Source organism: Bos mutus, chromosome 8 (genome assembly GCF_027580195.1).
Source record: "Bos mutus isolate GX-2022 chromosome 8, NWIPB_WYAK_1.1, whole genome shotgun sequence".
NCBI classification, from domain to species: Eukaryota; Metazoa; Chordata; class Mammalia; order Artiodactyla; family Bovidae; genus Bos; species Bos mutus.
In genome coordinates, this window is record NC_091624.1 from 101,764,576 (window position 1) to 101,785,502 (window position 20,927).

General features: G+C 42.1%; 1 protein-coding gene and 1 long non-coding RNA gene across 10 annotated transcripts in view; one reads left to right on the forward strand and one right to left on the reverse strand.

Annotated features, from left to right (window-relative positions):
* Positions 1–20,927, forward strand: part of HMBOX1 (homeobox containing 1) — a 203,734-nt gene that overhangs the window by 168,605 nt on the left and 14,202 nt on the right. Inside the window, exons 7-10 of one of the 9 annotated variants that reach the window (XM_005907649.3) lie at positions 16,311–16,393; positions 18,320–18,415; positions 19,267–19,358; positions 19,593–19,664. In XM_005907649.3, the coding sequence (XP_005907711.1) occupies positions 16,311–16,393; positions 18,320–18,415; positions 19,267–19,358; positions 19,593–19,664 (343 nt within the window). Of the gene's footprint in view, positions 1–16,310; positions 16,394–18,319; positions 18,416–19,263; positions 19,359–19,592; positions 19,698–20,927 lie in introns of all 9 variants that reach the window. The other 8 variants (XM_070376005.1, XM_070376008.1, XM_070376009.1 and 5 more) reach the window with 8 other exon arrangements.
* On the reverse strand, positions 4,465–20,397 carry LOC138988927 (uncharacterized). The gene is made up of 3 exons (XR_011465198.1): positions 20,057–20,397; positions 19,031–19,128; positions 4,465–4,891 (listed from the first exon to the last, which is right to left on the reverse strand). It is a non-coding gene; the product is annotated as an uncharacterized lncRNA (long non-coding RNA).

The window sequence follows — 20,927 nt, forward strand, 5'->3', positions numbered from 1 at the left end:
AATTATGATTATCATATAATTTCACAATATTTGATGAGAGGGCCCATTCACTAATATTTATTTTTAAAATGTTCTTAACCATCCTCATCTGTTTTTTCAGGTGAGCATGAAAATAGTGTTGTTGACATACCACTCCCACTGAGAAAAAAGAGGGGAAAAAAATATATGATTGAAGTTAAGCCTAGAAATTAATTTGTGAAGAAGTGTCACTGTCATATTATTTATTCTTATCTAAGAATGTGTTGTATGCCTCTCCATTTCTTGTCTTTTTTATACCTGTCAGTGAAATGAGTAACATTTTTAGTTTTTTGTATATTTTATATATTTTTCTTGTTAGATATTTTTATTTTAATCCTCATTTTTCTTGCTCTCATGAATAGAGGCCTTTTTTCTATTAAGTTGTCCAGCTGCTTATTGATACACGGGAAAGTTTTAGTATCTTTGTTGGTCTGTTTAGTCCCCAGCAATCTGATTGATCATTTCTGAGACAATTTGAATTTACCCCTTGGTTTTCTTGGTATAGTATAATATGCAAATGATATTTTTGTGGCCCTCCTTCCCAGTTTGTGTCTTAATTCTCTTTCATTTCCTATTGTAATGACTAGGACTTTTAGAAAAACATTAAATTGCAACAAGAGAAAAGGTTGTATTGGGGATGGTGGGCTCTGTTGCCCAGTTTCTGATTTAATTTAGATGCTGCTAGTATTTCCTCATAGTTCAGTAGGTAAAGAATCTGCCTGCAGTGCAGGACACCCAGGTTCGATTCCTGGGTCAGGAAAATCCCCCAGAGAAGGAAATGGCAGCCCACTCCAGTATTCTTGGCTGGGAAGTCCCATGGACTGGCAGGCTACAGTCCCATGGGGTCGCAAGAGTCGGATACGACTTAGTGACTAAACCACCATGACCACTAGCATTTTATCATCTTATTAATGTTACCAGTTACTATTTTTCCAACATATTATTGTGGAAAATTTTAAACATACAGCAGAGCTGAAAGAATTTTACAGTTATCACCTAGATTCTACCATTGTTTTACTATACTTGTTTTCTTATACATCTCTTAGCAGATTGTTTTTCATTATTGATTGTAGTCTTTGTTGTATTGCAGAAATATTTATCTGTACTTAGTGTTCCAAGATTTTAAAAAATAAGCACTGCTAAATTAGTTGCTGAAGATAGAGATGAATATAGCAGTCCCTTAGCTCCATTTGTTATCATGAAGTAGCCAATCTAAAAAGTCAGTAAAGCTTTGAAATAGGGATTTAGTATGAAAACCGTTCAAATGGAGGACAGTGTTGAGCATCAAAAGAAGGGTTGCAGCCAATTTGGATTACAGAAGGAAAAAGAACTGAAGTTAGAATTTTTCTGTATTTCAGGAGAATGCCTCATTCACGTGTTTACTTTTAGAAATCAGAAATAGCTGCTTATTTCAGTTGGCCTGCAGGTGTAGTTCTATACTGAAATGGTGTCCATTAAGCTATGAGTTGAATCACAGTATCTCTTAAGACCATCCCATTCTTTTTGTACTGATTCTATTTACCCAGAGTATTTGTTTTGTACGGCTGACATAACAGATTTCCACAAACTTGGTGGCTTAGAACAGCAGAAGTGTATTTCTCACAGTTCTGGAAGCCACAATCTGAAACCAGGGTGTCAGCAGAGTGGGTTCCTTTGGGAGATTCTGAGGGTAGAAACCCTCCCACACTTCGAGCGTTGGTCAGCCATCAGAGGTCCTTGGCATTCCTGAACTTGCAGACCCATCACTCTGCTTTCATTTCTGCATTGTCTTCTCTGTTTGTGTTCTTTTCTTTCTCTTATGAGGACACTCATTGGATTTAGGGCATAGTGTGACCTCATCGCAATCCTTCCCGTAATTACATCCACAGAGACCCAATTTTATATACAATCACTTCCTGAGGTTCCAGGTGGACGTGAATTTTCAGGTGACACTCTTCACCCCCACTGCACCCAGCAACTTCTTAGCAAGCAGGAATGGAAAAGAGCGTGGGCCTGGAGGTCAGGACACTCGGTTCTCGTCCTAGCCAGCTCTGTGACGTTGGGGAGCTTATTGTCCCCATTTCCCCATCTTTCCAAGTCCCCGACGGTCCAAAGTTCACAGCAGATGACGAACAGTTGTATGCATGGCTGACTTCCAGCTCTGCTTCTCCTGTTTCTCTCTGACTCCTGGTTGTTTCTCGGGGATATTTTAAGGTATGATGAGTATCAGAGGAGCTTTGAGATCTTTGGATAAAATACAGGGTATCACTCTCCTGGTTTGTAACTGAACCATGGATGTCGTTAGGCTTTTATGGATTAACCAAAGAGAGGTGCTGTACTTGGAGAATGTGTTCCCATTTCTGTCATCTCTTGCTTCCTTCTGTTATTTAAAACAACCACCACCACTCCCCCACCCCCCCAAAAAAAGAAAATATTTTAATTATTTTGTTGTTGCTGAAGATTATTTAACACATAGATGCTCTCAAAGTGGATATGGGACGACTAGGTTCCAAACTATTTCAGTTTAATGGTATTCTTTCCTGCCCTCCACCCAGTAATTATACTTAGTGATAAAGAAATATACACTGGATTATAGATAGTGAGCAGTGTCTGACAATCCTGAAACGTTATTTTTTTAATTACTAAAGTGATGAGGTTTAAATCTCTCTTCAGGGGAGATAGTTCATTTAAAAACACAGGGTGGCGGGGCGGGGCGGGAATAAGTTCATTTACATGGCATTATCCTGGCAGATCAGACAGTAAAGAGTCTGCCTGCAATGCAGGAGACTTGGGTTCAATCCCTGGGTCGGGAAGATAACCCAGAGAAGGAAATGGCAACTCACTCCAGTATTCTTGCCTGGGAATTCCATGGACAGTGAAGCCTGGCTGGGTAAACTCCATGGGGTGGGACACAACTGAGTCACAAACACACACCTTGCATGGGGTCGCAAAGAGAGGGACATGACTGAGGGACACACACACGCACCTTGCTTAGAGAGCCAGTTCCTGTCTTTTCTATGTGCTCCCTGAGACACAATGGGAGGAACTTTCCGGTTGTCGTTTTTATAGACTTAGGTGCTACTGAAATGAAGGTGCTTCAAGGACATTTCCATTTGTTACCAGCTTATGGTATCTCATCTCATGTAAATGATTTTGCCACTTTTCATTTTAATTCTTTGCTGTCATTGTCTTGCAAAGTGATCATTTGGTTTCTCTCTGAAGATATTCACTGGTCATTCGGCTGACAATGTCCTTTGTCTATAAAGTATAGTGCCCTTAGGATTTATTTTATTGCTTTTATATTACTACCTGTAGATTTCTGTTTACATGTCTTTCCCTTTTTAGTCTTATAAAATGTCTAGGGCTATAAACATTCTTACATGGGACAGAAGTGTATTTCAGAACAGGTCCCTTTCAGAGTCTTAAAGCCAAGTTCTCCCACAATTTATCCACCTGGTAACAGTAGAAATATCTAATCCTTTGACATAATTTAAGGATGAAATGCCAGAAGGTGAATAATAGATAGTATGTACTATTCCTAAGGCTGTCTTGATTTGGTGGAAGGGAGGAAGTGGTGCCTAAACCCAGGAAGTGAGGGTGTCTTGAATTTTTATTACCATCCCAATGTCTCTTGAATTTTATCTTTCCTTGTAGTCCCATGCCTTAGCCTGCTTCAGATCCTCTCCTCAGCTTTTACCACAGCTGCATAACTAACTTTTACCTCTAGTATCACCAGAGATACTGCCATACAAAATGTGTTTGATCATATAATACCCTTGCTTAAAAAACTTTGTCCAGTTGCCTGAAGTTAAGTGCAAACTCTATTATACTCTTTAAAATATGGACCCAATACTTTTCTTCAGTTTGATCCCCAGTCACCCATCTCGGGTTTCCCTGGTGACTTGGAGGGTAAAGCGTCCGCCTGCAATGCGGGAGACCCGGGTTCAATCCCTGAGTCGGGAAGATCCCCTGGAGAAGGCAATGGCGCCCCACTCCAGTACTCTTGCCTGGAAAATCCCATGGACGGAGGAGCCTGGGAGGCTGCAGTCCATGGGGTCGCTAAGAGTCGGATACGACTGAGTGACTTCACTTCACCCATCTCATGTACATTCATCCACACTGAACTCCTCATTCTCAGAACATTTTAAGCTCTTTTATAACTCCCTTCCTTTTATATTTTGCTTCCTTTGCCTCATGCTATTTTACTTTATCCACCCTCCACACTCTGCCTTCAAGAAACCTGCACAAATGTTGATTCTTCTCTGTTCCCATATACTACATTCATTCCACGAATACCATGCATCTTACAGTGAACTCTAGAGTGTGTTTTGTAACATACATATATCCCCAGTATTTACATTAGGAGGCTCTGCCAATTGCTTGGTATAAACTAGGACTCAGTCAACATTTTGAGTTGACTAAATGATTAATTACATCTAAAATCAGTCATTAGACTTATTTCTCAACTTTACTGATAGTCTATTGGTTATGTATAGTTCAAAAATAAACACTACTAACATAATTGTATTCAGCTATGTCTGAGTATAAAACCTCTGAATGAAGCAAGGGAAGACAGTGCATTGTACAATACGGTAAGATCCCAACTGCTTTTCTCCTGAAAGAAGTATTGTCGGTTTCACTAAAGGCCTTAACTGAAACCAATGTTTTCTGCTTTCCCCTTTGTTTCTTTCTTACATTAATTTATTCCTTCACATATACCTTTATTCAGCCATCTTTTGATCAGACAGTTGCTTACTGAGTGTCTGTTACAGGCCAGGCAGGTTCTCTGGACTTACATAGCTCCTCTTACAGGTAACTAGATAGAAACTATAGTTACTAATTTCTTGGATACTTCCTTTTTTCTGACAGTTGCCATGTCCCCTTCACAAAACACCTGTGAAAAAAACATAGAGTTTTTAGTTAACATTAAACTCAGATGAGCCAATAATGTGATACGGTCCTGGACTGACTATATAATTTACTGTCTAAATGGGATAATGTAGGGGAATGAGAGTGCATGCTAAGTCACTTCAGTCATGTCCAGCTCTTTGTGACCCCATGGACCATAGCCCACAAGGCTCCTCTGTCCATGGGATTCTCCAAGCAAGAATACTGGAGTGGGTTTCCATGCCGTCCTCCAGGGGATCTTCCCAACCCAGGGATCAAACCAGTGTCTCTTAGGTCTCCTGCATTGGCAGGTGGGTTCTTTGCCACTAGCACCACCTTGGAATGAGGGGCCAGGGGTTGTTAATAATCCAGGATAAAAGCACTGTTTCGGGCAAACCCTGAATATAATCCTTATAGTCTAATCAGATTGCATTACTAGCTGCTTTTTGTTGTCTGAGCACATCTTAGGTTTTTATGTTTGTTTTTATTGATAATTTTGCCCTTTCCTCTCCAATGCCTGAAGCCTGTGCATCCCTCAGAAGAGATCCAAAGCAGTAAGCTTTCCCAGAGCAGTATAGTCCATAGAGATAGCTCTCTAACCTGGATTTATTTAACATATCATTTATATATTTAATTAGCAGCTAGACATATTCTGACTTGTCACTGTTTTACTGTTTTGACTGTTCTTTTGACTCCTTTTGTTTTAACTTCATATCTGATGTCCTCAACTGAACTGTGTACTGTTAAGATCAGGGTCATTTTTGAACTTACATCTACCTCTCAGACACATACTTATGCTCATGTAATACATACTGGGTGAACATTTTATTTCCTGACCTGCCTTTGTCTTTCCTGAAAATTCTTTCACTTTGCATCAATATTGTGTAGCTGTCTGCCCCCTACCACCACCAAGAAGAAAGCTTTAAGAGCTTTGTAATTCTTTGCAAAAAAATTTTAACTATTACATTTTAAATTTAAATACTTACCATGAGGTATTTTAAAATATATTACTTTATCAGTTTACCTTATACTATATATATTTAATTAATATATTGTAAACATTGAAACATTACAGAAAGATGAAAGTAGTAATCACAGTCCAGTGTACACACCTGCAGCTGTATTAGCACATTTTAAAGAAAATTGATATTTCTGATAGGCCTACATTTCTTATAATAAGTCTTTAGCAGAAAAGAAAGGATTAATTGCCAAGCTTACAGATTTAGAACTATAGTTAGTACATTATATTCTTGAACCTTTTATTTGGAAGGTTACCAATTTGTTTTTATTCTGACTATATTTTATATAGTTAAATACTAAGTACAAATTAAATAACATTTTTACAAAAATTTTTAACACATTACTCGTATATGCCTGGGTAGCTCAAACAGTAAAGAATCTGCCTGCAGTGCTGGAGACCTGGGTTCAATCCTTGGGTCAGGAAGATCCCCTGGGAAAGGGCATAGCAACCCACTCCAGTATTCTTGCCTGGAGAATTTAATGGACAGAGGATCCTGGTGGGCTCCAGTTCATGGGGTCAAAAAGAGTCAGATACGACTGAGCAGCTAACACAACAATCATAAATGCCACAACTGCAACTTCTTATTTGTTGTTTTGTTCCGTTACCAAGTGGTGTCCAACTCTCTGTGACCCCATGGACTGTGGCACTCCAGGCTTCCCTGTCCTTCATTATCTCCCTGAGTTTGCTCAGACTCATGTCCATTGAGTCAGTCATGCCATCCAGCCACCTCATCTTCTGTCGTCCTCTTCTCTTCTTGCCCTCAAACTTTCCCAGCATCAGGATCTTTTCCAATTAGTCAGCTCTTTGCATCAGGTGACCAAAGTATTGGAGCTTCACTTCAGCATCAGTCCCTCCAACAAATATTCAGGGTTGATTTCCTTTAGGAAATGACTGGTTTGATCTCCTTGCTGTCCAAGGGACTCTCAAGAGTCTTCTCCAGCACCACAATTTGAAAACATCAGTTCTTTGGCACTCAGCCTACTTTACAGTCCAACTCTTATATCTGTACATGACTACTGGAAAAACCATAGCTTTGACTAGATGGAAGTTTGACAGCAAAATGATGTCTCTGGTTTTTAATATGCTGTCTACATTTGTCATCGCTCTTCTTCCAAGGAGCAGGCATTTTTCAGTTTCCTGGTCTGCAGTGATTTTGGAGCCCAAGAAAATAAAATCTCACTGTTTCCACTTTTCCCCATCTGTTTGCCATGAAGTGATGGGACTGGATGCCATGATCTTAGGTTTTTGAATGTTGAGTTTTAAGCCAGCTTTTTCACCTTCATCAAGAGGCTCTTTAGTTCCTATTCTCTTTCTGCCATTAGGGTGGTCATCTGCATATCTGAGGTTATTGATATTTCTCCCGGCAATCTTGACTCCGTCTTGTGAATCATCCAGCCTGGCATTTCACGTGATATACTCTGCATATAAGTTAAATAAGCAGGGTGACAAAATATAGCCTTGATGTACTCCTTTCCCAATTTTGAACCAGTCTCTCATTCCATGTCTGGTTCTAACTGTTGCTTATTGTCTTACGTAGAGGTTTCCCAGGAGGCAGGTTAGGTGATCTGGTATTCCCATCTCTAAGATTTTTCCACAGTTTGTTGTGATCCACACAGTCAAAGGCTTTGGCATATCCATTGAAGCAGAAGTAGATGTTCTTCTGGATTCTCTTGCTTTTTTATGATCCAGCAGATGTTGGCAATTTTGATCTCTGGTTCCTTTGCCTTTTCTAAATCCGGCTTGTACGTCTGGAACTTCACGGTTGACATACTGCTGAAGCCTAACTTGAAGGATTTTGAGCATTACCTTGCTAGCATGTGAAATTAGTGCAGTTGTGTGGTAGTTTGAACATTCTTTGGGATTGGAATGAAAACTGACCTTTTCCAGTCCTGTGGCCACTGCTGAGTTTTCCAGATTTGCTGGCTTATTGAGTGCAGCACTTGCACAGCATCATCTTTTAGAATTTGAAATAGCTCAGCTGAAATTCCATCACCTCCAACTAGCTTTGTTCCTAATAAGGCTTCCTAAGGCCCACTTGACTTCCCACTCCAGGATTCTGGCTCTAGGTAAGTGAACACACCATTTGGTTATCTGGGTCATGAAGACCTTTTTTGTACAGCTCCTCTGTGTATTCTTGCCACTTCTTCTTAATCTCTTCTGCTTCTGCTAGGTTCTTGCCATTTCTGTCCTTTATTGTGCACATCTTTGCACAAAATGTTCCCTTGCTGCTAAGTCACTTCAGTCGTGTCCGACTCTGTATGACCCCATAGACGGCAGCCCACTAGGCTCTGTCCCTGGGATTCTCCAGACAAGGATACTGGGATTCTCCAGGCAAGGATACAGGCATTTCCTTCTCCAATGCATGAAAGTGAGAAGTGAAAGTAAAGTCGCTCAATCGTGCCCGACTCTTACCGACCCTATGGACTGCAGCCCACCAGGCTCCTCCGTCCATGGGATTTTCCAGGCAAGAGTACTGGAGTGGGTTGCCATTGCCTTCTCCAAATGTTCCCTTAGTATCTCCAATTTTCTTGAGATCTCTAGTCTTTCCCATTCTGTTGTTTTCCTCTATTTCTCTGCATTGTTCACTTAAGAGGCTTTCTTATCACTCCTTAATATTCTTTGGAACTCTGCTTCTTTTCTCAGTTATTTGTAAGTCTTCCTCAGACAACCACTTTGCCTTCTTGTGTTTCTTTTTCTTGGGGATGGTTTTGAACACCACCTCCTGTACAGTGGTATGAACCTCCATCCATAGTTCTTCAGGCACTTTTGTCTACCAAATTTAATCCCTTGAATCTATTCATCACCTCCACTTGTATAATCATGAGATTTGATTTAGGTTATACCTGAATAGCCTAGTGGTTTTCCCTTCTTTCTTTAATTTGAGCCTGAATTTTGCAATAAGGAGCTGATGATCTGAGCCACAGTCAGCTCTGGGTCTTGTTTTTGCTGACTGTATAGAGCTTCTTCATCTTTGACTGCAAAGAATATAATCAGTCTGATTTTGATATTGACCATCTGCTGATGTCCATGTGAAGAGCTGTCTCTTGTGCTGTTAGATTAGAAGAGGGTGTTTGCTGTGACCAGTGTGTTCTCTTGGCAAAACTGTTAGTCTTGGCCCTGCTTTGTGTTGTACTCCAAGGCCAAACTTGTCTGTCATTTCAGGTATCTTGACCTCCTACTTTTGCATTCCAGTCCCCTATGATGAAAAGACATCTTTTTTCGGTGTTCTAGAAGGTCTTGTATATCTTTATAGAACTGTTCTACTTCAGCCTTTTCAGCATTACTGACTGGGGCTAGACTTGGATTACTGTGATGTTGAATAGTTAGTTGCCTTGGAAATGAACAGAGATCATTCTGTCGTTTTTGAGATGGCACACAAGTACTGCATTTCGGACTTTTTTGTTGACTGTGAGGGCTGCTCCATTTCTTTGAAGGGATTCGTGCCCACAGTAGTAGATATAATGGTCACCTGAGTTAAATTCCCCTATTCCCATCCGTTTTAGTTCACTGATTCCTAAGATGTCAATGTTTACTCTTACCATCTCCTGTTTGACCACATCCAATTTACTTTGATTCGTGGACCTAACATTCCAGGTTCCTGTGCAATAGTGTTGTTTATAGCATTGGACTCTGCTTTCACCACCATACACATCCGCAAAAGGGCATCATTTCCACTTTGGCTCATCTCATCATTCTTTCTGTAGCTGTTGCTCCACTCTTCCCCAGTAGTATGTTGGACACCTGCCACCTGGGGGGTCTCAGCTTTCAGTGTCATATCTGTCTTTTCACACTGTTCATGGGGTTATCAAGGCAAGAATACTGAAGTGGTTTGCCATTCCTTTCTCCAGTGGACCACGTTTTGTCAGGCCCTGACTACCAGGGACATGCCCCTCAGCCACTCCACGTAGCAGGATGACATGTCTGGTGCCCTGGTTGTTCCACTGCTGGTCCTCATTAAGTGTGTGAACCTTCACTGGCTGCTGGTATTAGCCAGCCTGCCGCCTGGGGGCGGGCAAAGGCTGTGGAAGTCACTGGGAAGGGGATCCGGAGAAGGCTGAAGCTGGGCGTTGGAGGATGCTTAGCCTCTCTGCTGCCACTGGGTGCCCTAGCTGGGCTCTGGTCCCCACCTGTCCTCTCCTCTTGCTCTTGGCCATTCTTTTCCAGGCCGGGTGAGCCTGGCCCCTGAGGAGGGTGCTTAATGCTTCACAGCCTCATACCCCACCATGCCAGGGACTGGGGGCACTGGTCAGTACGCTGCTCATGCCTCCTCCATGGTCTCCGCAAAGCCCATTTCTGACTTGTCACCTCCTCAGGCCCTGTTGTGCTAGGAAAAATTGTAAATTCTTATTTAGCTTCCAGAAATACTGTGGTTTTATTCTGTTACTCACTAGAATGGCAGTCACAATCCTAGTATTTTCTAGATGATTCAAATCCATTTTTCAAAACAAGTTATTTAGGGAGTTAGATTAATAAGCTACTTCTTAATTGTTTAAATGTTTTCCTCATGTTCTTTTATTTTAAAATAATGTATTTTCATTTTAGAAATTCAATAGAGAAGTAAATATGTAGAGCAGAAAGTGAAAATCCATCTTAATTACTACCAATGTTTCCCTGTCTTCTACCCCAACCCCCACTCACCCAACCCCAGGATTCTTGCTCCCAAGACATAATCACTTGTAACAGTTTAATATGTACCCTTCAAAGCTGTGTTGTGATAACTCTACATATACCCTTGATGGTCAGCAGTTCATTTACAGTGATAGCCATTTCTTTTGGAGGCCCCTGCACTGGGCTGGTGGTGACTCTGTCCATCATTATTGAGGAGGACAGCTCATCATTGAGGAGTGCAGATGAGGGTGAGTCAGACTTGGACCTGGTCTCAGGTGGCTCTTGGTGTAGCAGGGGAGAGAGGTGTACAGTGATAACTATAATACAGGACGAAAAAGGTGTGAGAGAGGAACAGGTGAAGTGCTGGATTCACAGGATGAGGAAATTACCTTTGACTGGCCAAGAGGTGACAGTGGAGCTGTATGGTGACAGACAAGATGGTTTGGAGGCAGGGAGGCAAAGAGCATGTAAACGGACAGTAGAAAGGCGCAGAGATGCAGGGGTTGACGAGGCTGTTCCATTTCCCCAGACTAGCATGCATATATGAGAGCAGCAGTAGATAAAGCTGCAGAGGCAGTTTGGGGGAGAAGGGGACTCTGAACACCTCTATAATAAATCTTTAAAAAAATTTTAATAGAATAGCAGCATGACTGGAGATACACATTTAGGTATATTAATCAGACATTAGATGGAGTAGAGTGTCAGTCACAGGCTTTGCAATAATTTGGAAGAGTTAGCACAATAAGGTATAGTAGCCATTGAGCTGTTGCCAAAATGGGACCTCTAAGTCTTAGCAGCTACCACATTCCACCAAATCTAGGAAGGCTTTGATTGTATGACACACTTTTATTTTATATACTGGCATGGGGTGGGTGGGATGCTGCCAGTTAATTTTCAGACACAACGAATTATAAGATGTATCCTAATTTTAGAATCGTAATAATGAAGAAATATGTATCATAAAATGAGTGAAATAGAGTAAATTATGAGGGCACAGGGAAAGGATATGCAGGTGAGACAGGGTGCTCAGCGCTGGTGCACTGGGATGACCTTGAGGGATGGGATGGGGAGGGAGGTGGGAGGGGGGTTCAGGATGGGGGACACATGTACACCCATGGCTGATTCATGTCAATATATGGCAAAAACCACCACAGTATTGTAAAGTAATTAGCCTCCAATTAAAATAAATAAATAAATTTTTTTAAAAAAATAAAAGATGTGCAGGAAAGAAAGGAGACATGAGAAAATGAAACAGGGCAGGATGATGAGATCAGAGACACAAGTGGAGAAGTAGACCTCAAAGAGGAGACTGCATCTTTCTCTTCCATGAGATGCAGAGGTGAACGAGCAGTGACTCAGAGACATACAGAAGTTGAGAAGCTAAAAACATTAAACAAATCCTAGTAATCTCCATCTTGGTAAAAGAGGAGGCAAAGTGAAAGTGAAGTCGCTCAGTCGTGTCCCACTCTGCGTGACCCCATTGACTGCAGCCCACCAGGCTCCTCCACCCATGAGATTTTCCAGGCAAGAGCACTGGAGTGGGTGCCAAGGGCATCTGCAAAAAGAATGACAGTGGTAGGTCTAAGGGCTTGAGCCTTAAGCGTGGAAAGGTTTCAGCAAAGAGGGGCATGAAAAATAGAGGATTATAGACGGTTGGCTAGAAGAACAAAAAGCATTCCCATCAGAAACAAAGGGCCTAGTTAAGGTCGAGAAACACAGGGTTATAAAGAAGTCACTTGGCCCTGTTTTATAACTTTGCCCAGGAACTCTTGGTACCCTGATTGAAGGATGGAAGAAAACAAGTGGAAGGTGCTTTCTGCAGGGTGGGAGATTGGCAGGACAGGTATGGTGGAAGGACAGAGAAGCTGAGTAACCAGAATTTCTCCTAAGAGATGCTGTTGTTTGTTTTCTTTTTTCTATTGAAGTATAGTTGAATTACAGTGTTAACTACTACTGTACAACAAAGTGACTCAGTTACACACACACACATATATGCACACACACACGTTCACTTTCATACCCTTCCTCATTAAGGTTTATTACAGGATATTGAACACAGTGGCCTGTGCTGTACAAAGTCCTTGTGTCTCCATTCTCTGTGTGCCAGTTGCATCTGCTAATCCCCGATCCCCACTCCTCCCCTCCTTCACCCCCTAACCCTTCAACCACTAGTCTATTCTCTGTGTCCCCTGATGCTGTTTGTTTCATAGACAGGTTTATTTGTGTCATATTTTAGATTCCACACTTAAGTGATATTGTATGCTATTTGTCTCTCTTTGACTTACTTGAGTTTGGCTTCCCTTGTGGCTCAGACGGTAAAGAGTCTGCCTGCAATGCAGGAGGCCCAGGTTCGATTCCTGGGTCGGGAAGATCCCCTGGAGAAGGCAATGGCACCCCACTCCAGTACTCTTGCCTAGAAAATCCCATGGATGGAGGAGCCTGGCAGACTACAGTCCACGGGGTCACAAACAGTCAGACACGACTGAGCGACTTCACTTTCACTTAGTATGATAATCTCTAGTTGTCCGCATGTTGTTGCAAATGCCATTATTTTCGTTTTTTCTTATGACTCCACTTGTCTGTCGATGAACATTTAAGTTGCTTGTCTTCGCTATTGTGGATAGTGCTACTATGAACATAGAGCTGCATGTATCTTTTGAATTATCATCTGGATGTATGCCCAGGAGTGGGCTTCCTGAATCATATGGTATCTCCTAAGAGATACTGGTGCTTCAGCTTGCCATGGAATTCAGGATGAGAAGCGAGATGAGGTCAGAAGAGTGATAGACGAACAGGTTTTTTAAGTTGGGGAAGGGTTTTAAAGGATTCAAGACTAGTGTAAAGAAGAAGAAATTTGAAGAGGTGGAGTAGGTGAGTAGAAAGTTGACTAGGGAATTTCAGAATTTCAGATTTAGATGTGGAGTTCTAAGTCATCTTGAATCTTGAAATGTGCTGTCTTTCTAAAACGCAGCCGGGAGTGTATCTCTGTGCGGTTTTTAAAACCTCTATTTCAAGATGAAATCTTTATTACATATGGAACATCACAAGGTGGCCCATCCTACTCCTCCAGACTAGCATCTCTCATTTTTTCTTGTGAACCCTGTATTCTAACCACACTGAACTCTTCTCCATGCCCAGAATCATCAAGACTTTAATCTACCTTTTTGCCTTTGCTCATGCTTTTTCCTTTTCATGAAAAGTTGTTCTTTTTCTTTGCTTTGCAAACTCCTATCTTGTCTTCGAGAGGTAACTCAGATGACACTTCCTCTGCCAAGTCTCACGGCAACACTGAGCACACCTTCCTCCGTTCTCCCACCTCCTCTGTTCAGACAGCCTATGGAATCTCATCACAAGAGCAGCGATATGTGTCTCTTCAGTAGATTATGGGCTTCCCTGGTGGCTCAGATGGTAAAAAATCTGCCTGTTGTGCAGGAGACCCAAGTTCAGTTTCTGGGTCAGGAAGATCCCCTGGAGGTAGAAATGGCTACCACTCCAGTATTCTTGCCAGGAGAATTTCATGGACAGAGGAGCCTGGCGGGTTACTAAGAGTTGGATACGACTGAGCAACTAACACTTTCACTTGAGCGACTAACACTTGCACTTCACTTTCAGTAGATTATAAACTCCTTGTGGTTTCTCATTCTCTTCTTGACCCACAGTGGATGCATATAACATTAGATACTTAGTATCTGCTTTTGTTGTCTTTGTTGCTGAATTTTAAATGAATGCGCTGATCCTGTGCTTTTCAAACATTAATGTGCAGTCACATTACCTGGAGATCTTGTTAAAATTCAGATTCTCATTTAGTCTAAGGCAAGGTCTGGGATTCCCTTTTCTAACAAACCCCTGGGTAAAGACTGTGCTGTTGGTTAATGGAAACTAATCCAGTGTCTTTGCCCAAATAAATAGCAGAGGTGGAGTTAACATGAAGTCAATAGGAATGTGGAAGTGGAGCAGTGACTTGGAAGAATCCTCAGGATGAACATGGAAGGTCTAAAAATGATAGCAGAAAATCACGTGGAAAGAGATGTGCAAATCCCGGACTGAAGCAGGAGACCGCCGTGTGGGGTGGTGGCTGCACAGCTGCATTGATGGAATCCTGCTGCTTACATTGTAGAGAAGGAAGGGCTGTTAGCTGACGGCAGCTGCTGTGTCGGGGCTCCAGCGAAGGATGCTCTCCACACGGAGAGGTTGCGGGGCAGAGGAGCTGTACCGCCGAAGGCAGGGCTCACGCGAGGTTAGGGGCCTCCCAACAGAAGAGCACTGTCACCAGTGCAGACAGAGAGAGGATGGGGGAAGGGAGGCCCCAAGGAAGTGAGAGGAACTAGGATGTGACAAGGAATCACTTCCTGACCTTACGTTTCCGGGTTCAAAGCACAGATATTCTGCTTTCCTTTTTGAAAACTCATAGGTGACAGAACAAGTAGTACTAATAAGCATTCTGTTTCCACATATAGTGTCACAGGTCTGATAATGCCAAGGATGGGTTCGTAATATATGCATTTTAGCGTATGGAAAAAGGCAAAAATAAATCTTAAAATGTTTAAATTTCCTCCTACTTATCCCTTTCCCCACGATAAGGTAATCAACCTTGATGTGTACCCTTCCAGCTTTATCCATGCAGATTTTTTATGAGGACGTTTTATTAGAGGATAAGTATATCAATATTCTGATACTTAGTCACTTAGGTTTTTTTTTAATTGGAGGATAATTGCTTTACAATGCTGTGTTGATTTCTGCCGTACAGCAACTAAATCAGCCATAAGTATGCATATGTCCCCTCCCCCCACCCTTTATCCATGCAGATTTAAGTACACATATGCAGGAATTTTTTTTCTCTTTTAGATTTTTATATTGGAGTATAGCAGATTAACAATGTTGTGACAGTTACAGGTGCACAGCAAAGGGACTCAGCCATATATATATATGTATACACACACATGCATCCATTCTCCCCCAGACTCCCTTCCTATCCAGGCCGCCACGTAACACTGAACAGAGTCCCCTGTGCTATACAGTAGGTCCTTGTTGATTATCCATTTTAAAAACAGCAGTGTGTAGATGTCCATCTCAAGCTTCCTAACTGTCCCTTCCCCCACTCTTTGCCCCTGGCAACCGTAAGTTAATTCTTTAAGTTAGACAGGAATTTTAAAAATTTCTTAATAGTACTTTTTACATGCACATTATTCTACAGATTGGTTTTTTTTTTCCCCCACTTAGGACCACGTCAAGAACATCTCCTCAGGCCAGTGAATAGTTTTTCTAGTCCTTTTTAAATAGCTGTGTATAAATACAGATGTCTCATAACTTGTTCTATCATTCTCCTACTGATGGACAATTGGGTAATTTCCAAGTTTTGCTACTACAAACAAGACACGAAAAGAGTCCTGTCGTCACCAGTGCCTCAGTAACGGAAGTCTGGGATTTCAACCAGCCACCCATATCACAAGTAACGTTTATATCCAGTACATCTTTTATCGAAGCCGAGCAGTGGCTAAACCTGTCCTATCCAATATAGTAGCCACCAGTCACATGTAACTGTTTAAATTTACTAAAATCAAAAATCCACTTCCTCCATCACATCAGCATCATTTCAGGTGCTCAGCAGCCACATGTGAGTAGTGGCTGCCCGGTTGGACAGACTGTTTCTATCCTCATAGGAAATTCCATCAGACAGCCTGGACTAGACATTAATATTACATCCTAGAAAAGGACATCTTTTTCAGTGAGCCTGTGTGTTAAGGAGAGCACATTTCTAAAAGTACAAACTTTGTGTCTTAATTGATTGCCTCTGCAGTTACTTCAATGAGAATCAATACCCAGATGAAGCAAAGAGAGAAGAAATTGCAAATGCTTGCAACGCAGTGATACAGAAGCCAGGTAAGGCAGTGAGCGCGCCTGGCTCTGGGCTGCGCTCGGACCAGCATTTGGGACCTCAGTCTCTTCCTCATCCCGGTGGTGCTCTTGGCTCCGTTCCCACCATCCTCCTGTGGATGGTCATTGCTCTGTCTTGTTCACACTGTACTTCTGAGGGGGTGATTACACTACTCCAAATTAGGCTTTATGTGGGAAAGTTCCAGTGAGTGTCCTTGCTTGAGATGCGCAACCTTGAAATTACTAGTTTTAAAGAGTGTATCGATTTCTTTTTCCAAAAATACAGCATAAACATACCAGTTTCAAAATAGTTTGAAAGTTGGCATACTTAATCAAGATTTGTTAATGTAAATATTAAGATAGTTTTGTAAATATTAAGATAGTTTTGTTTTGTAACTGTTGAAAATTGTATAATTCTGTATTTCTGTTTAAAGAAAGAATTCTTTATGGAGCAGACTTCTTCCCATTTCTACATTGGGATGACTTCTTAGCTTGGAGTATTTCCATTCTGAAGTCTAGTTGTTCCTATGCAAGTCAGCAGAGCCCCTGAAACACTCATACGTCGTGTGCTAAAATGTTCTTCCACAGATTATGGTGGTGGTGGTGTTTTTTTTTAAAGCAGAAACCATTCTCAGTGAAGAAGAATTGATCTCCATTTGGCCAGTTAATTGGATTGGCTTAAAGGATACATACAAAAGTATCACTTTTTTATGTTTTAAGTTTTATCACTGTTTTGTGATAATTAAATACTAATTTATTCTCCCTTAGTTAGAAGCCAGACTTCTAACCGTCCAGAACATACACACTCAGCTATGACATCGGTACCCTTACTTCTCACAGGCCAAAGCCCTGGCCCTAACGCTGTGCTGGATGGAACTCAGGCTCTTCCTGGAAAGTATTTAACCTCCGTGCATCAAGTGCCTGACCTGTTTACTGGTCCCACTACCCACTGAGGGCTAAAAGCCAAAACAGAAAACGATGAAGGAGAAGGATGGTTGCCATGTTGGTAACCGTGGTGCTATCCGTAAACCGTCACATTTGACAGCAGTTTGCAACTTGAATTGTGCTATGTGTTCCAGTGTAGTTACAATACAGATGGGCATAGTGACCTCAGTCTTAAGAAGACATGGAGAGTGGTCCCTGTCAAGACAGCAGGAAACTAGTTTACACAGGGCCTTAAAGATGTAAGGGGACTTCAGCTATCTGGGAATGTGGTAAAGAAACAGATTCATCTGAGTAAATGATGCTAATTAAATGAACCTTTCATGTTACTGTCATATGAACTTTGAACGCTAGCAGGCTGAATCCTTTAATATTTTATGTTGGAATTCATATTGTGTGACTTTCTGAATTGAAGCATTTTGTGTTATTAGAGCTGTCTGTATGTTTATTTATCCATCCTATCCTAAGTTGCTTCAGTCATGTCTGACTCTGTGTGAACCTATGGACTATAGTCTGCCAGGCTCCTCTGTCCATGGGATTTTCCAGCAAGAATACTAGAATGGGTTGCCATGCCCTTCTCCAGGGAATCTTCCCAACCCAGGAACTGAACCCATGCCTCTTGTCTCCTGCATTGGCAGGCGGGTTCTCTACCACTATTTATATGTTTATTCTGGAGAAGGAAATGGCAGCCCACTCCAGTATTCTTGCCTGGAGAATCCCATGGACAGAGGAGCCTGGCAGGCTGTAGTCCATGGGGTCACAAGGGTCGGACACGACTTAGCGACTAAACCACCACCACCACCATATATATGTTTATTCATTCAGTAATTAAGTCTATATATAGTACTAGATCATGCTAAAAAAAAAATTCTATATCTGTTATTCTGGCAATAAATGCAGTGAAAAGAACATTTGGGGAAAAAAAAAGTATTGTCCCTTAAAACTAGCCTCAGATACAGATTTTCTGAATTTTATGGCATGTCTTCACAGGCAAAAAACTGTCAGATCTGGAACGAGTTACCTCCCTGAAAGTATATAATTGGTTTGCTAACAGGCGGAAGGAGATCAAGAGAAGAGCTAATATCGGTAATGTATCCGAGAGGCTGCTGTCTCTCTGAAGGCAGTCCTGGGCCTTGTGTTTAAGAGTGACTTCAGTGTAGAACTGCAGGTCTAAATGAGACTACCCTTTAAGCCTAACAAGAACTGCCCTTATGTTTTTCTTCATTGTATTTTTATAATGTGAAGTTAATATTAATCATACTATTTGTATTGTACTAAGAATGGCATTATTTCTAAACCTCATCATTCTTAATGTGCAGGAATCTGGAATTAGACATGATCTCTGATCAGTTACTCCTGTGGTGCAGATGAAAGCTACCTATAAGGCCTTGAAGGGGGAATGTGACACCCTAAGCCTTTTCATTGTTACCAGGCTATGACCCAGAGGCTAAGAAACAGCTGATTAACAGAATTGGAATAAAAGCATCTTAATATACAGGGAACCTAGTAAAAAGCAAGATTGGAAAAATAAAGCATTTAAGAAACATGAATTGATGAGATCAGGATGGTGGGCTGGTTTTGAGCTTCTTAAATTGTATTTCACTTATAAACTTACTTCTTCATCATGACAATCCTCAAATGCTTTATAGAACCCCAAGACAGGAGAGCCATTTAATTAGCTGGTAAGTATGAAGCACCTACCAGTCAGCCACTCAGATGTACACACGAAGCAGCAGGGGCTCCAGAAGGGCAAATGTGTTGTTCCTCCCCCGACCACTGTGCCATTGAATTCCACCTGTCTGCAATTGAGAAGAAACAGGACTTAGTCTAGGGTTTTGTTTTAATTGCATTCTTATTTCCTCAATACAGATTCAGTGTTAGACCTTTATGATATGGTAACAGAAAATTTAGGGATCTGTTTGCTTTTTTCGAAGAAGCAGCAATCCTGGAGAGTCATGGGATAGATGTACAGAGTCCGGGAGGCCACTCCAACAGTGATGACGTGGACGGGAATGACTACTCGGAGCAGGTGAGCCACGGAGCAGGTGCTGCTGGGTACAGAGCGGGTGGGGTCGTATGACAACTCAATTCTGTGGGTGCGCTTTGTCCGGGTGGGGGGGTGGGGGTGAGCTAAGGTCCCTTCAGCTCTGCTCATGTGTCTAGTTAGATTTTCATATAACTTGAATGTGGTTAAGATTCAGTTGTCCTGTTGAATTTGTGAGAAATCCTTATTCACCCACACGGATTTATTGTCATACAACAGGATACTTGGCAAGTACGCAATGGGGAGGAGGAGGAGGGAAGAAGTTCAGAGGGAGGCAGAGAAGCAGAGAAGGTAGAAGAAGAGAGGAGGATCTGATCCAAACAAGCAAGTTCCACCATCCACCACACACACACTCAATGTCTGAGAGGTGCTAGGGGCTTCGGGCAGCCGCGGCCCTGCCTGGACATGAACCCACCTGCACAGTGGAAGGGCCTACCCGCTTCGGCCCCGTGCCGTGGGAGCCCTCGTGCTGAGACCATGGTCCCTCCAGAGTCTCTGGCACATGGACACACACACACCCTCTCATAAATGCATGTCTGCTCACCTCACCCTGACTTCCTCTTCATTGCTTAAGGGGGAAAATATATTTAATTGTAGCCACTGGATGGAATAATTCAGTAACTAAGAATGTAGGAGTTTTTCCTCACTTAAAGATTTAAATTTTCTAAGGATTTTAAACTCACTCCACTTGGAATATGAAGAGAATTGTGGTCTCTTCTAGGCACCAGCGGGAACACATTTGCTCTTTCCTGGTCAGTGCACCCCGCTCGGCCAGCTCGTAAACAAGAGTCCACCATGCTCTCCTGTTCACCGTCCTGCAGCTTGAGCGTAGACACTGCCAGAGTCCCTACAGTTCCACGCTGATCCCTGTTTAAACCAAAGAGCAGCCTGTGAGAATGAACAGTGTTGCCTGTACTTCCCAAGGCTTTCTCCACACACCTCCCCCCACCAAGAACCCCCAGTCAGAGCTGCACATTTCACTCTAGAGAACGTTCTGGGAGTCTAAGCAGAAATATCCTTGTTAGTTGACAAGTGTAGATGGATCATTTCCATCCTTTTTCCAGAGGCCCTAAGGGCAGCACATACCATGCTTTTTTCCCAGGAAGGGACTTGCCCTTCCCAAAGCTTTCTGCTGTAGAGTCCCCTGAAGATGACAGGTGAGAAACTTCCACCTTATTTGTAACACCAGCTTCAGTGCCTGATGAACACCCTGCAGTGCAGCTTCCTTTACAGCTGTGTTTATCACACAGCAATTTGGAAGGCAAGCTTCACACCTTCCAAGTAAGCCGGAGAGCGTAGCCACTTCCGACAGTTACCCTTCTCGCCTGTTGTAACTGAGAATTTGGAGTTTTAGGAGGGTTTTGGCTTATTTTCTACTAAAATGCATTTTTATCCATAAGGTGTTGGTATCTGTAGTTTTGTCTGGTTTTCTCAGCTGAGTAGAGAGATCCTGTGAATTGTAATAATCTGTAAGAGCACCCATCCAGAATGTAAGCTCACTAGTGTGGCCCTCAATCACTAGTGCTATGGTGGTTGCAAACCTGGAATGGTCCG